Source organism: Chaetodon auriga, chromosome 12 (assembly GCF_051107435.1).
Source record: "Chaetodon auriga isolate fChaAug3 chromosome 12, fChaAug3.hap1, whole genome shotgun sequence".
Classification (NCBI taxonomy): domain Eukaryota; kingdom Metazoa; phylum Chordata; class Actinopteri; order Chaetodontiformes; family Chaetodontidae; genus Chaetodon; species Chaetodon auriga.
Genome location: NC_135085.1, coordinates 1938121 through 1953898, shown reverse-complemented (window position 1 = coordinate 1953898; position 15778 = coordinate 1938121). Strand labels below are relative to the sequence as shown.

General features: G+C 41.1%; 1 protein-coding gene across 1 annotated transcript in view; it reads right to left on the bottom strand.

Annotated features, from left to right (window-relative positions):
• The window catches only part of LOC143329206 (sickle tail protein homolog), a 139441-nt gene that overhangs the window by 108506 nt on the left and 15157 nt on the right, over window positions 1-15778 (bottom strand). The window contains 1 exon segment of the mRNA XM_076745004.1: window positions 9554-9879. Coding sequence (XP_076601119.1) covers window positions 9554-9879 — 326 coding nt within the window.

Sequence of the window (15778 nt, the reverse complement as noted above, 5' to 3'; positions counted from 1 at the left end):
TTCCAATTCGAACAATTCATTTCACATTTCTGCATTGCTTTGCAACTCTCAGCACTTTAGACCAATTCCTTTTCTATTCTCAAGTGTTTAGCAATTCATGAAATGCTTTACATATTACAACGTGATATAGTGCCACTATATGGTCAGTTATTTTTACTCATTTATTATTATTGTCTTTTACAATTTGATTAATTACTTGAACCTTGAGTTGTACCAAAACAATATTTGCATGTTTTCCTTGAATGATGCAGATTTGACTGACATAATAACATATAGCAACAATCCACCATAAGCTCATTACGTTTGCTGTTAGAGTTTAGGTGATTGCCATTACAATGAAGCTCTCTATTAGCCCTCTTCACTGCTCTGTAAAAACAGTCTCTGAATGAAGACATGTTTCTCACTGGAAATGAGCACATCATGCATCTCAATATAGTGATAACTTCCATTTTGCCAGAACATGCACTTAACTCTCCTCACCATCAATGAGATCTTCTGTCATTTATGACCGAACCTTCCCTCCATTGGCAAGCTGTTCAGGCAAATCTGTTTATTCACTGTTATACAGTTGAGGAGACTGTAAGGGATCTTGTGAAATAACACTTCCAGTTACAAAAACAAGCACAGAAGAGGAAAATCCACTGGAAACATGAAAACATACCTGTCAACATTGGGATTTGAAATAAGGGAATTTTCCCAGTACAGCGCCCTGGGCCATCCCACCACCCTTACTACACACCACATACCCTTTAAATTTAGACAAGAGTACACACAGTGAATCTTAAAATCACCACTAAGCAACCATTTGCTTTGAAGTACCAGAACAACAAAGTTCCCACATTAAGTAAGGGAGTTGTCTCACTATTGTAAAGGTTGTGGTGCCCCCTCACAAACTGGGGAATGTTGCACTACTATTCTAACAACATTTTAGCATTATTTATTTATGTATTTATACAATTGAAGTTACCACATGGAAGTGAGAAAAACAAATATTGTGTAAATATGAAATTTTCTGCTTCAAAATGATTGTCTTTGACACAAATGGCAAATTCAACATTCAAGCATTGATTAAAAAAAAGAGAGAATGAATGAAGCTAGAATGAAACGTTTTTTTGTTAATTAAAATAAAAGTTCTGCTCTTTGTTTTGATTTCAGTTTTACTGTTTACATAGTCATAGATCAAAATATTTGGGGGTCTTGAAAGATGGCAGTGGCTGGTAATTTAAAAGTAATAGTCTGTCAGGGAAAATTTTAATACTTTTAATTGAATTTCTTCATAGTCTACATGTATTATAGAAGTCTGGATGTGCATTGATGTAAACTGCGATGTGACTTGTTGGCAGAGGCATACAACCATGAGGGTCTAATTCTAATTGTCTTTTTTCATCACATCACACATTTGCTGATGTGTGATGTCACTGTTGATGTATATTCCTCAAGATTGATGTGGTTCTGCTGGATGGCAGCGTCTCTGAACATGTGCCAGTCTGCACTCTTAGAATAGTCATGTAGAGCAGCTGTGCCTTTATCTGTCCACACTCAAACTGTTTTTTGTGATGGTTTGACCCATTTTACCAGCTTGTTGTTAATGAACAGGAGAAACAGGGACATACAGTCTGCTTGACCAAAGTGGGAGCAGGAAGGGCTTTGTAGCAGCCAGAAATGTTCATGTAAACATCGGTCAGGGTCTTGCTTCCCCTGGTGGGGATGTCGACATGCTGATAGAATTAAGGTCAAACAGTTTTGAGGTCTTTTGATTAAAATCACCAACAACAATAAAAATAACATCTGGTTGTTTTCTCATGTGACTAATGATGATCTCAAGTAGTTCCTCTTGTGCATTTTTTAACTTTGCATCTGGAGAACTGTAAACAGTAGAAACAAAAACACTGGGGAATTCCCTGGGTAGATAATATGGCCAGCATCTCAACTTAACAAACTTGTCATCAGAAAACATTGTCCATCCACTTTGTCTGCGTTTGAGCACCAGGCATCATTGATGTATATACAGAGTTGATCTCCCTTCATCTTACTGGAGTCATGCATTCTGTCAGCTTAGCTGTTATCCCATTTCTCCACCCTCTCTTTTCCGAGCAATCACACTTTTGTGCTTTGGTTTTTTGCCTCTCCTTTTGTCTCATGTCTCCTCTCCCCTGTCTGTCTTGTCTGAGTCTGTCCATGCAGGGCGTGGCCGACAGGTTAGGCCCAGCCTCCTCTCCTCCTGAGCACAGCTGCACTCAATCAAGCAATCAAGACTCACCTGCCTACACAGTATATAAGCACCAGGTTTTCAGCCACTATTTGTCGAATTGTCTGCCTACCTGACCTTATTTTTATGTGTCTGTGCTCAAACACCAAATCCTCACCTGTCCTTGTCTGCCCCTTGCCAGTCTGCTCTCACGGAAGAAACTGGACCTGTCACTTGTTGGACTCAGTCTCTCTGGATTCCCTGCTTCATCTGGATTCACCATTACAAAATCCATGAATATCCTTTGTTAAACTTTCATCAGTCTTCTCTGTCTGAGCGTGGTAATTTGGGTCCTATATACTCTGAAACCTAACAGCACGATTCAACTATAATGGACCCAGTCAGCTCAGACGGAGAGATTGTGAATATCCACCAAGCTCTGCTCCATCAGAGACGGTTGTTAGGGCCACATGGACAAATTTTGTAGTCATTTCATGCCCAGCAAAAAGCCATGTGGAACCATATTAATTCACAATCTGTAGCAGAACTGGCCTGTAACTGACCCTTTTTTCCCCTCTTTGCATTCCTCAGGAGAAATGGAGTTATAAAATAATCAGACTTTTAAGAGTTATTGACCATTTGGAAGGTTCACAGGAAGGTGTGAATTCGGAAAGAGACAAGATGTCTGGTTGTAGAACAACTTCTCACATTCTTTCAGGGCAACAAGAGTCACTGATGGCTCCCACTTCAAAGGGTATCTTCTGCTCAGGATGTTCTCATGGAGGTGCTAACTCTTTCTTGATAGCCCATGGGAGTTAAGGACAATAAAACTGCCTGGATTGAGAAATGCCTTGTCTCAGAGTTATCTACAAACCAGATAATGCTGATGGGTTGTAAATTAGACATTCCTGAAGCAAACTGTGCTGTATGTTTGTGTGCCTTTTTCTTAACCTACCAGGATAACTAAATCTCTATGTTTGATTTAACTGTGGATGCTTTTACATTACTAAGCCCGCGATCTGTATAATAACAATGCTCCTCTGGTGTTTCTAACTTACAGGATGATAAAACTGTGATTTTAACTATCCCAAAAAGTTTCTCTGAGTTTCTACTGTGGAGCCATACTGCCATCTAGGGGTTCATAGCGGTTAGGTTGAATGTGCTTAGCGGGAGACATTTATTAATAAGTAACCATAATAGCAATAATCAATTCGGCAAATAGAGTCTGCCCTTCTTTATTCCTTCGTCATATTAAGGTAGTTATACCCTTAGTCATCATGTTTATTAGGATGAGTATTAGGAAATGTTATCATGTTTATTGTTGAATGTTGTCATTATTCATCCCAGGTGTCTGACACATGCTGTGAATAATGTTGAAATGCCATTGAAAATTGATCATTTAAAATAATATTCAATTGACCATAGTGAGAAGCAGATGAACCCCTCGTATGAATCATTAGTAAATTCTCACTCTATGAGGTGAAATCACGTTGCGCGTCCACGAACGGCCTATTGCTTAGACACGCCCTGGAGCCAGGGGCGGAGCTTCTGTGGGGGGGGGGGGGGGGGGGGCGACACACCTTCGGCCTGGGGCCCAGGGGGGGCCCGGGGAGGCCCGGGGAGGGACAGAAAAGAGAGATCTCTGTTCCAAGCAGGGGGCACCAGGCCCTTTCCCTATGATATTTTTTAACGTGCGATATGTGTGGGCTTATATATGTTGACCCAGTCAGGATGAGTCATGGTTGGTAAAAACTTTACAAGACTGACTTTAGTGATGTAGTTAGGTGTAAAATATGAATAAAATGACGTGCTGCATGACTGGCTTTATTTTCACTGTCACATTTAACTTTCATGTAGCCTAATGTTTTTGTTCTCTTGGTTTGTTAGACTTCATGTCAGTTTGATTGACTTCAAAATGACACCGTCGCTCTCCGTGGTGCTGAAGTCGGGGCCACACAGCACGCCTAGAGCTTGTGCATGACGTTGCTGAGCTGCTGCGTCTCTCGCGCGTGTTCCTGTTCACATATCCTGCGTCTCATCTGCGTGTCTGCAGCGGCACAGCAACTGCCGGCTCCATCTGTTTACATGGAGTTTGCGTTTGATAATTATCGACAACAAAAATGATGACGTAATTTTACTTTACATGCACTGGAACTCGGACTGAGTTACAGGAGGAGAGAGTGGGAGAGAGGGAAAGGAGTAGAGATGATGGAGAACTTCTGTCCCTCTCATATTGTGTATTTTCTCGTCATGTGTGTCACATATGCAGATACAGACATTGTAATCGCTGTGAAATACTCACATGATACTGATTTGACTGCGGCGAGCCTTGGAATCTCTAGTTGATGCGCCGCAACAGCCACGCAGGACTCGCGCGACTCTCACACTGCTCATGTCGGCAGTGTGGACACTGTAGCCTGTTTGTATGGACGCCGAAATGAAAACCATGCCGTAACGTCACGCTCACGCTCTGCGCAGGCGTGCTATGTGGCCCCAGCCTTACTGAAGGCTTTGAGCCTTGTGACAAATATGTAGTATGTGTGCTTGTAAGCCCCGTTGTTGCGGGCATGTGTATGTTGTAAAGCAATGTTATCATGAGCTTTATTGGGTTTAAAGGGCCCGGTCATGTGCCCCGCCCCCGACCCAGCACTGATTTGTTCCGCTAGCCTGGAGCAACTATATTAGCTGCAGCATGTTGCGGACACTCATTTAGTTAAGTTTGTGTTCAGTTTTGTGTTAAGTTTTAGTTCAGTAGTTTTCGTCTTTTGTTAGTCTTCAGTCTTCTATTTGTCTTTGTCTTAATTCGTCTCATTTGTCCATCTTTCTTCTTTGTTCAGGAAATGTATTTTTCTAGTTTTTTAATCTTCATGAAACTTTCATTTTCACGTTAAGCCGCATGATTTGTTTTGTTTTTGTGTTAAAATTCTAGTAATGTAATAATAATTTTGAAGACATTTTAGACCGGCCATCGTAGAGTTTCTTAATCTTATTATTACTAATCTAAAGTCTCGCCACACGGTCGCCAACTCAACCTAAAACCTGTAGCCTGCTGCTGACCCGCTGGTTCTGGTTAAATAACCATCAGAAGCCGTTCCTCGTCCGTAGCTGACACCGAAGATCCTCAGCTCCCGAGACATCCCTGTCCAACACCGGCTCTCAACCGTGGCTTGCTTGATTCGTCCGGCAGACCGCAGTGCAGATCGGAGTTACGGACGGAGCAGACATCTACAGGAGCGTCGCTGACAAAGTAGGCATGCTTAAGCGGGTTTGAATAAGAGTTGGTCCATGAGGTTAAGATACTGTCAATTTGTTTAAATTCTCTCAACCGTTCATTCAACAAATTAACTTTACATTCACGTCCCCATTTTCCCTTTAAAACCTACTTCTCACTATCACCAAACTCATTTTGCCATTCTCTTGCCATAATTTTCTCTTTGCAGTGTTTGTGTTACTCCATATCATCCATATAATCTGTCGTACTATCCATTATTCATATTAATTTCATTATTGTGTTTAATAAATAATCCTTTTTCATATAAGTCGTGGTCAGACGGTGTCCTTTTGAACTGGATATAAGCAATCCCTGTACTGAGAATTTATGCCTTAGATTATCAGACTGATCTACTGTTGGTTCATTCATTGTCACTACATCAGCATTATAAGACATGATAAATAAAATCCTTTTTAGCTGAGGAGGGTTGGTGCCCTGCATTTTATTAACGAATGTAACATTAATGTAACATTAATTTAGAGGTTTAATACCTTTGACCTCCCTGACTATGTGGGGAATGCACCTGAGAGATTGTTGAAACAGGCGAATCAAAGTTTGGCCAATTATTCGTGAGATTCAGGGTTCTGGTAGCGGATTGCTCTTGGAATGAAACTGTACTCCAAGATGTCTTTATTAAGGGACTTAATGGACAGTTGAAAGGGAACACACTGCACTGCACCCATAACCATCACTCTGTCCAGTGATCACTCTGATCAAATCAGTCTGTGTGTTATGTCCATTCCTCATACTCCCTTAGTCCCTGGATATCTGTGGCTTAAACTCCATAATCTACATATTGATTGAACTAGCCATAATATCACTGCATGGAGTCCAGTCAGTCTATCTGACTGCCTACAATCAGTTTCTTTTCCTGCAAAACGCTCCTCTGCCTCTGAGACCCAGTCCCCACCAGATCTGTCCAGTAGCCATCTCACTACCACCTCACGACAATGCCATCAACCTCCTCCCTGAAACTTCCCTTCCCACCAGGTGGTTGTACAATCTGTCACGTCCCAAGAGGGAGGCTTAACTGTTAAGGCAGAAAAATGTTAGTTTCACTCTGCTTCAGTCACTATTTAGGGCTTTGTCATAGCAAGTGGACAGGTTAGAGCACCTCAATTTCACCAACCCAGGTCCAGAAATGTCAGCCCTCATCCCCTCTTCATGTGAGGCGGTGACGGTGTCATGTGGGTGATCCATTGTCAAGAAAGCTCAATGTCACCAACCAGACAGAGGTAATGGACACGTGGGAGTATGTCGCCACCTGTTCTGTCTGCGTTCAAGGGAAGACTTCACATCAGGCACCTGATGACATCCTTAGACCACTACCTGTTCCAGGCTGCTTTGGTCACATATTGCTCTGGACTTCATCACTGGCCTACCCCCTTCCCAAGGTAACAGTTATTTTAACCATTGTTGACCGGTTCTCTAAGGCTGCTCACTTTGTTGCTTTGCCCAAGCTTAGTACAGCATGTGTTTCGTCTGCACGGCATTCTGGCAGATGAAGTCCCTGACAGAGGGCCACAATTCACCTCAAGTCTGGAGGGAATTCTGGCAGGCACTGGAAGCAATAGTTTTTTCCTCTGGTTTCCATCCCCAGACCAATGGACAGTCAGAAAGGACCATTCAGGACCTGGAATCAGCCTTAAGGTGCATCTCAGTCTCCAATCCCACTTCCAGGTCTGTCCAACTTTCATCGGTCTCATTTCTTCTCTGTCCTAGCATGGTATTTTGGGTCTTATATACTCCGAACACAAACATATACTGCCATTGAGCATGTGTCTTTGTGAAATTGGCTTCTCAGGCCTGATCCAGCTGACGACTGACCAAAGGAACTGAACACGGCCTTGCAGTGTTGCTTGTCAACCATCACCCCAATTAATGTTTTTTTCATTAAAACTAATTGTTAAGACAGAGACTTACAGGCTTTCTTAGTAGGTAACTCTTTATCAAGCCAGCATATTTTTTGTCTCTTTACCCTACAGCACAGCAACTACTGTACTTTATTGCCCTGTTCTTGGTATCATTTGGTATCATTAACATGCGGTGCCTTTGCACTGTTTCCGTGTAACTGGTTTTCAAACTTTTTGCATGCACATTTTGTTCATTATAACATTTTGTTAAATAAAACTGAATGTGTGGTAATTTAGCTTATGTGTGGACCTTGGACTAATGACCAGGGAGAAAACTGGACCCTGAGATCCAGTGGAGAGCTGTATTTTGTATTAACGTACATGTGGCACGAGAGGGCAGTAGTAGTAGTTATATTTGAGGTACCTATGGGATTTGCAACTTCTTTGATTTGCAACTTTGTGGCTCATGATTATCACCCCATTCTCAGTTATGGAACTGGCTGAAACCTGACTCATGCTTATTGCACAAGTAGCCTTCTTGACCTTGAATATTCACACAGTGTGTGTAGTATAATTTTTCCTAAGCAGATATGTGATGGCTTGAGAAAAGCTGTAACCAATAGTAACCAATAATTGATTTTGCAGAGTGTGAAGCTGCAGTAGAAATATGAGAATCAAAGGCTCGCTGGACTCATAAAGCATTCTTATCAGGGGCTTTCTGGGACTTTCCTATAACTCATTCGCAGGTGTCTTGGCAGCTGCTTCTCTGTGTGGTGAATTTAACCCTGGTAATCTCATATGGTCTTACTGTCTGACAGTGGCCTTTAAGCATGTATTCTCTTATAACTCATATTCGTGTGTTTTACCATAACTACTGATGGACTGAATGTTCTTATAATCTCACCATGGTTTTGATATAATCCTACAGTGCACTTAATCAGAATCAGAATCCGAATCCGAATTCCTTTATTGATCCCAGAGGGGAAATTGTTAGAGACAAAATTGTTAATGACAATACTATTGTGTGTTACGCTCTTATACTTTGTATTACGCACTTATTACTTTCTATTGTGTTTGTTAATCTTTTTGTAAAAAATGACATGGACGGCGCTTAAGAGATAATGGTGTAATTTGGGACGAATAGAGAGATAAATAAAATGAATGCGCCCTTAGGCTGCACCTTTACTAAATCAGCCAAACCAGGGAAAATAAGGGGAATGTCAAGACAGATCACTACCAAAAAGATTGCCTAATATTGTAAAGTTGAAGAAACTTTAGAAACAACTAGAGGATGCCCCCAGGGGCGTGGTAAACCCTGAACTAAACTGAATATAAGACAGATCACAGATCATTGTAAGTCAGAATCCTTCAGGCTTGCATACTGTGCATTTCTGAACAAATTCTCCTTATTGTTTACTATAAATTCTTTTGCTCTTCAGAATCCTGACTCCTGCAGATCTTTATTGAACACCATCAAGAAGATTTTTCCTGAACAATTGAACACAGCTGAATTTTCTTTGTGGCTTGGAATGTTGGTTTCAACCATCCACGACATGTGCCATATTAAAACTCTTTCTTCAAGTTTCTCTCTCTCTCTCTCTCTCTCTCTCTCTCTCTCTCTCTCTCTCTCTCTCAGTACAATACACTACAAGCTGTTATATGTATTTTCTTGTTTTGCCTGCAATTGCTGTGTCATAAGTAAGTTAAAAACGTTTTACAGGACAATTATTTTGTTTTTTGTCTTAATTAATTGTTTTTCATTGTAACATGAACATCAATGCCACATTAAAATCAAATCTCAGAACATAAAAATGTCATGAAGAGGTGTATTGCACACCAGTATTGTCCACCATAGAGCCACCAATACTAAATATAATGCACTGTCATTAGTTTTGATGAGGGGGTGCAGGGGAGGCTTGTCTAATACAGTGTAGTGAGGAGCCATATCAGTACAAGATTTCTGCATTATAGCATCACTCTGAAGGCCTCAAAAACCTGTATGCCCTCGGGATGCCTGAAAACCTTAGTGAGCCCTGTGAACAACATTCATTGGAATGAATGGGTCAGCATCATGGGACACAGTATTCAATTTCTCCATGAAACAGGTGAAAAGGTATAACAAAAAAAAAAAAAGAAAAAGAAAGTAAGTAAGAAAATCAGCGTCGGTCAGTGGTCATCTGCTCCACATTCTTTTGTTCAGCACTGGTAGTTAAGGCATACCAGCAGAGTTTTAAATCTTACCTGTTTGCTCATGCAGTCCTGTTTTCCTATGATTATGGTAGCATGGTGAGGATACCTCTGACTCGGTTGGTCCAAGAACACCTCCATCTTCCTCTCCACAACAGACTGCTGCATTATCAGGCTGTCGAGCTGACTGTCCCTGCTGCTGGCACCAGCAGTGGTGGCATAGTGTCGAGGTAAGGTGCTGGGAGAATGTGGAGTTGAACCATAGGAGGAGAAGTCTGGCTTACACCACAGGCTGGTGTTGATGAGCTTTGTCTTCTGCAGCAGATGCTCAGTCCTGCTGTCCACAGCTGAGGAAGAAGAGAGTCTGGATGGGGTGTTTCCTGGATCTTAATGGGGATGGATGACAGAAAAGAGACATGAAAAACAAGATGAGAGACAAAAAGAATGGAGAAAAAAATGGACAGGATAAAAGGACACAATCAGGGGAAAAATGGTATGACAGGATGAAATGGTGCAATGTTCACACTGTGTGTCACCATTTTCATTTTGACAAAACATATTAAATATGTTGGAATGGAATATTAAAAATGTGTCATGTCTTTCAAGCTCACTCAGTCTCACTTCAGTTCAGACTGCACATAAACTCTGGAGGGGTCCCATGTGTCAAGGAGAAGGTGACAGAAGGTGACTTCTCATTAGACTTTCCATTAAAAGTGAATGTCAGCTTACATTAGAATGCAGCATGATAAACCACACATCTATCAGACACTAATATCTGATCAAATAATATGGAAAATAAAGCTTGATTTTTCAGTTATGACCCGTACTGTAGCCATGGTCTGTATTTAGCAATCTGTTGAATGTAAAATTAGTATGGATTTAGTATGGAAATTAGTATTAGTATTAGTATTAGTATTAGTATTAGTATTCCAAGTATGGAATTTGATTGTAGCTCATAATATGTTGATGAGCAGTCAACAGCTGTGTCATGAGATCAGCTATGCTGACATTTAAAATAAGTCATGACAGACAAGGTTACACGCAAAAAGGGTTGCCATATACAAGTACAGTCACAAAGCTTTTGTTACTTAACACCACATATTTGGACCATTGCATGTAAAAAAAAACAACAACAACAAAATAGCTAAATAATTATGGAGCTGGGGGAGGGATGTAATATTCTGTGAAAAAACTCACAAAAATTAAGTAGAATTAAATTAACGAGACAAATACTATTACAGGAAAAAAGTAGAACATTCTCTGAGATTAAATCTATGCAAATCTATGAAAGCAAAAGACAGAAAACTGGTGTTTCTGTCAGTAAACAACATCATTTCACTTTGCAAGGATGAATTAACCTCATCACACCACAAGCAAGGCATCTTGAGTTATGAGCAAATACGTGATAGTTCCTGCCCACTTGCACTAATCAATATGGTTCTGCAGATTTTGTTTAATACTTGGCCCCACAGCAGGTACACAAAAACAGGTCAATGTCTGGCCATTGGGTTTTGACGCATGTTTAAGGTGTTTGTGGTATTGCCTATACCAACTCAAAATGCTTCAGTAGGAAAATGCCTTGAAGATTCTGTGCCCGTATGTACACAGATTTATGATGATTGGACAAAGTTTTAACAAGGTATGACAATTTTCTGCTAAGCTCTGCCCATTGTGCAATTTTTTTGGTTGATGGCAGCCACATTTTTCAACCAGTCTTGCTTATTTAGAAGGGAAATATCTATCTTAGTCCTGCTAAACTATATATCCATAAGTACTGTTCATATTAGTGTTTTTCCAAAAATAAATAAATAAAATAAAAATGGCTTATGCCAGCCATAAAATCCATTATAGCTATCTTTTATGGTTATCTTTTTTGTAGAGCAAATGCAGAACATTTCCAGTTACAGAGCTGAGTTTCATGTATCTAGCTCTTTCAAGCTCATGGCAATTTGAGCCAAAGCATAAGACAACAAATAATAACTATAAATAATAAGCCAGCACACCCTACTAGCTATAGGGGCGCCCCTGCAAACAGCAATAATTGAGTTCCAGGCTTCACAAAGCAAAGTTACTTCGGCTAGTTTAAATCTGTTTAAACAAGGCGTGAGACCAACCACACACTTTTTCATCATAACAAAGCCGGAAGCATTTCAATAACTGCGTACTGAAAGTTCAGCTATTTGTCCCCTGTCCTCAGATTTGAATGAAAGTCAGTATTCAGGAAATAGTGCAAGTGAACTTAATTAGGACTGTTCGAAGGCATCTTGGGTTATGAGCAAATATGTGATAGGCCATGCACCAATCAATTTGGCACTTCAGATTTTGGTTACCACTTGACCTCAGAGCATGCACACTTAAACGGTTTTGAGGTACGCATTTTTGGTATATTTGGCATCCCCGTGGGTCAGGCTCAAAATAATTAGGTATCCCTGTTCCCAAACATGACCAAACACAATATGTACTCAGATTTATGATGATTAGATACATTGTTACAGAGTTGTGGTAATTTTCCTGCTAAACTTTACCCCTAGTTGGCAGCCATGTTTGTTTACTGATCTTGATAATTTAGAATAGACACAGCTAAAATCCAACAAGTTCTATTCTGTTCACTGTTTATCAGAAAAATTCAAAATGGCGGAAAATCCATCATGGCAGACTTTTATGTGGGTTTGTTGTAAAGCAAGCTCTTAATTATAATACCACCATCTGGGCAACTGGAACAACGTTTCTTGAGAAGCACTTGCACATCATTTCTATTTTTTTGTTTCATATGTCTAGCTCATTCCATCTTACACAATTTGAACCACTGTGGCATAAACATAACAACAATACAACCCTGTTTCCAAAAAGATGGGACACTGTATAAAATGTAAATACAGAGTGTGATGATTTGCAGAATACTCAACCCCCATATTTAATTGAAAATGGCAAAAGACAACAAATCAAATGTTGAAACTGAGAAATTTCATTGTTTGTGAAAATTATATCCTCATTTAGAATTTGATGCCAGCAACACATTTAAAAAAAAGTTAGGATGGGATCATGTTTATCACTCTGTTGTATCACCTCTGTAAGCGTTTGGGAACTGAGAATTGTTGTAATTGTGAAAGTTGAATGTTTTCCATTCTTACTTTATGTACAATATAAGCTGCTCAACAGTTGTGTTGCTGTCTCTTTTGTTGTATTTTACATTTCATAATGCACCAAATAGGTTCAATGGGTGACAAGTTGGGACTGCAAGCAGGCCAAGTTTAACACCCGGTCTCTTACTCCAGAGTTATGCAGCCATGCGCCCAAAGATCACAGCCATCCAGTACTGGTTTCTGGTTTGTCCCTTGCCTCCAGAGATTTCTTCATATTCTCTGAATCTTTTAATTGTGTTATGTACTGTAGACAGTGAAATCCCCCAATCCTTTGCCATTTTACATTGAGTAACATTATTTTTAAATTGTTGCACTATTTACTGGCACTGTCTGTCACAGAGTGGAGAAACCCTCCCCAGAAAGACTCAACCTCTCTGGGCTGCTCTTTTTAGACCCAGTCATGTTACTAACCTGTTGCCAGTTGACCTAATTCATTGTGGGATGTTCCACCACGTGTTTTCTTTTAGCATTTCACAACTTTTCCTCTCTTTTTGTTGCCATTATCCCAACTTGCATTGGGGCACTTACTCCTGTTGTTCGCTCCCGTCTAGAACCTTGCTTGTGATGTATGAAAATCTCATATGTACGTTGCTTTGGATAAAAGCGTCTGCCAAATGACAAATTGTAATTGTAACTTTTTTTAAACATGTTGCTGACATCAAATTCTAAATGAGAAATAAAAATAATAAATACATTTCTCAGTTTCAACATTTGATTTGAACATTTGCTATCTTTATGCTGTATTCAATTAAATATGGGATTTCAATTTTTTTGCAAATCATCAAGTTTGTTTCTTTTACCTTGTAATAATAATAATAATAATGAGGAGTGAGCTGATGTCCCCCGTGAGTTAAGGAGGAGGATACGGGGGTGCCGCGCTGTGATCAAACGCCACGACAGGAGGAGAGCTTATAGACTGACTCTCCCGTCCGTCATCATGGGGAACGTAAGATCTCTCCCCAACAAGATGGACGAGCTAGCGGCGTTGACCTGGCATTATCAGGAATTCTGGTGGTGCAGTATGCTATTGTTTACTGAGACATGGCTGGGAACACAGCACAGAGACGTGACTGTAGCGCTGGAGGGATTCTCACTCATACGGGCAGACCGGACAGAGAGGAGCAGTAAGAGGAAAGGAGGAGGGCTGGCAGTGTTTGTGAATGATAGATGGTGTAACTCCAGGCACATCACTATCGAAGAGCAGCACTGCTGCCCCGACATTGAGCTGTTGGCTGTTAGTTTGAGGCCATACTATTTGCCGCGGGAGTTCTCGCATGTAATAGTGGTGGCTGTGTACATTCCTCCCTCTGCAAATGCCGATGCAGCCTGTGATGTCATCAACTCCGTGATCAGCAGGCTGCAGACTCAGAAACCACAGGCCCTCTTACTGATCTCCGGGGATTTTAATCATGCCCGTCTGTCCTCCACTCTGCCCAAATTCATCCAGTATGTCAGATGTGCCACCAGAGACAATAAAACACTGGACTTATTCTATGCCAACACCAAGGAGGCATACCAATCATCACCCCTCCCCCCTCTGGGAAGAGCTGATCACAACCTGGTTCATCTCCTGCCTGTATACAAGTCCCTTGTTAACAGGCAGGCAGTGCTTCGATACAACAGTGTGGGATATATTCAGTGACTCTCATGAGGAGGACATTTGAGAGTCTGACAGACAGCATCACGGACTACATAAACTTCTGTGTGGAGAACACTGTACCCACCAGGACTGTACGGTGTCACAACAAACCCTGGATCAATCCTGACATTAAGGCTCTCTTAAAGGAGAAGAAGAGGGCCTTCAAGTCAGGAAACAAAGAGGAGCTGAAAACTGTTCAGAGGAAGCTAAGAAGGAATATCAGGGAGGGGAAGGACAGATACAGAAAGAGAATGGAGGAACAGCTGCAGGAGAACAACACCAGGGGAGTCTGGAGAGGCCCGAAAACCATCTCAGGTCACCAGGAGCCAAACTCCCAGGTGGCTGGGGATCCAAAGTGGGAAGATGAGCTGAAGATGAACACCTACCTCTGTAGGTTTGAAGAAACATCTGCCCCTCCCCCAGCTGCACCAGCACTGCAGCAGACCTCTTTTGATCTGCCAGCACCCTGCCCGAGTACCCCACTGACCCCCCCCCTCCACACACACACACACTATTCAGCTCATGTAGTATAATTTTTCTCAACTGATATGTGAAGAATTGAGTCAAGCACTGTAATCAATGGTAGTTTTCAGCAGCAAGTATTGTAGCAGAAGCAGCAAGTATTGTAGCAGAAGTGCGATAGTTCATGTGCTCAAAAATACAAGAGCAATGTTAGAAATGGAGAAAAGGCACATAGGGGAGTTGAGCTGGTGATGCTGTGCAAGGCTGACACGACACTGTGCAGCAAATATCAAAAATCAAGAGACCATGTGAGCAAGATGTCTACAGCATGAAATATCAAAAAATCAAGAGGCCATATGAGCAAATGTCTACAGCATGAATCTTGGTACTTTCCATGGTTCTGCAGGTGTCTCTGTAACCTTGCATAGCCCTGTGTGTCCTTATATAACCTTACTGTGTTCAATCTATGTTATTTTATCTATCATCACTCTATGAAAGGATAACAATGTTATGTCTTAATGCATACTGATTTCTGGTGATTATTGTGAGTATAAATACTTTTTTTAAAAAAAACAGAGCCCATGACAATCAGAAGTTAATGGTGTAATTGTAAGAGGTAAATACTTTTTTAAAAAACAGAGCCTGTGACAATCAGAAGCTAATGGTGAAATTTCAAGGGAATAAGAAGAGTAAAAGTACCTGCAAACCCAGACTAGCGGTCAAGAGATAACATAATGGTGTATAAAAAAGAGAGGGATCAGAAAAAGAGAAGATGCCCCAAGGGAGGGGGTGACCTTGAGCAAACTGTATAAAAGACAAGCGCTGACTCCTGTAAGTTGGAGAGACTTGGAGAACTTCATTGGAGTTACATCTTGGGTGTTGAGTGTTTCCCCTTTGTTATCGATAATAAAGTTGCTTCTCGGACTTCGACTCCTGCAGCCTCTTTTTGAGCATTTTTCTCGGACAGCTGAATTTGATTTACAACACTCACCGCAATCAACGCCACCCCCCACTGCTCCTCTCAGCCCCCCATCC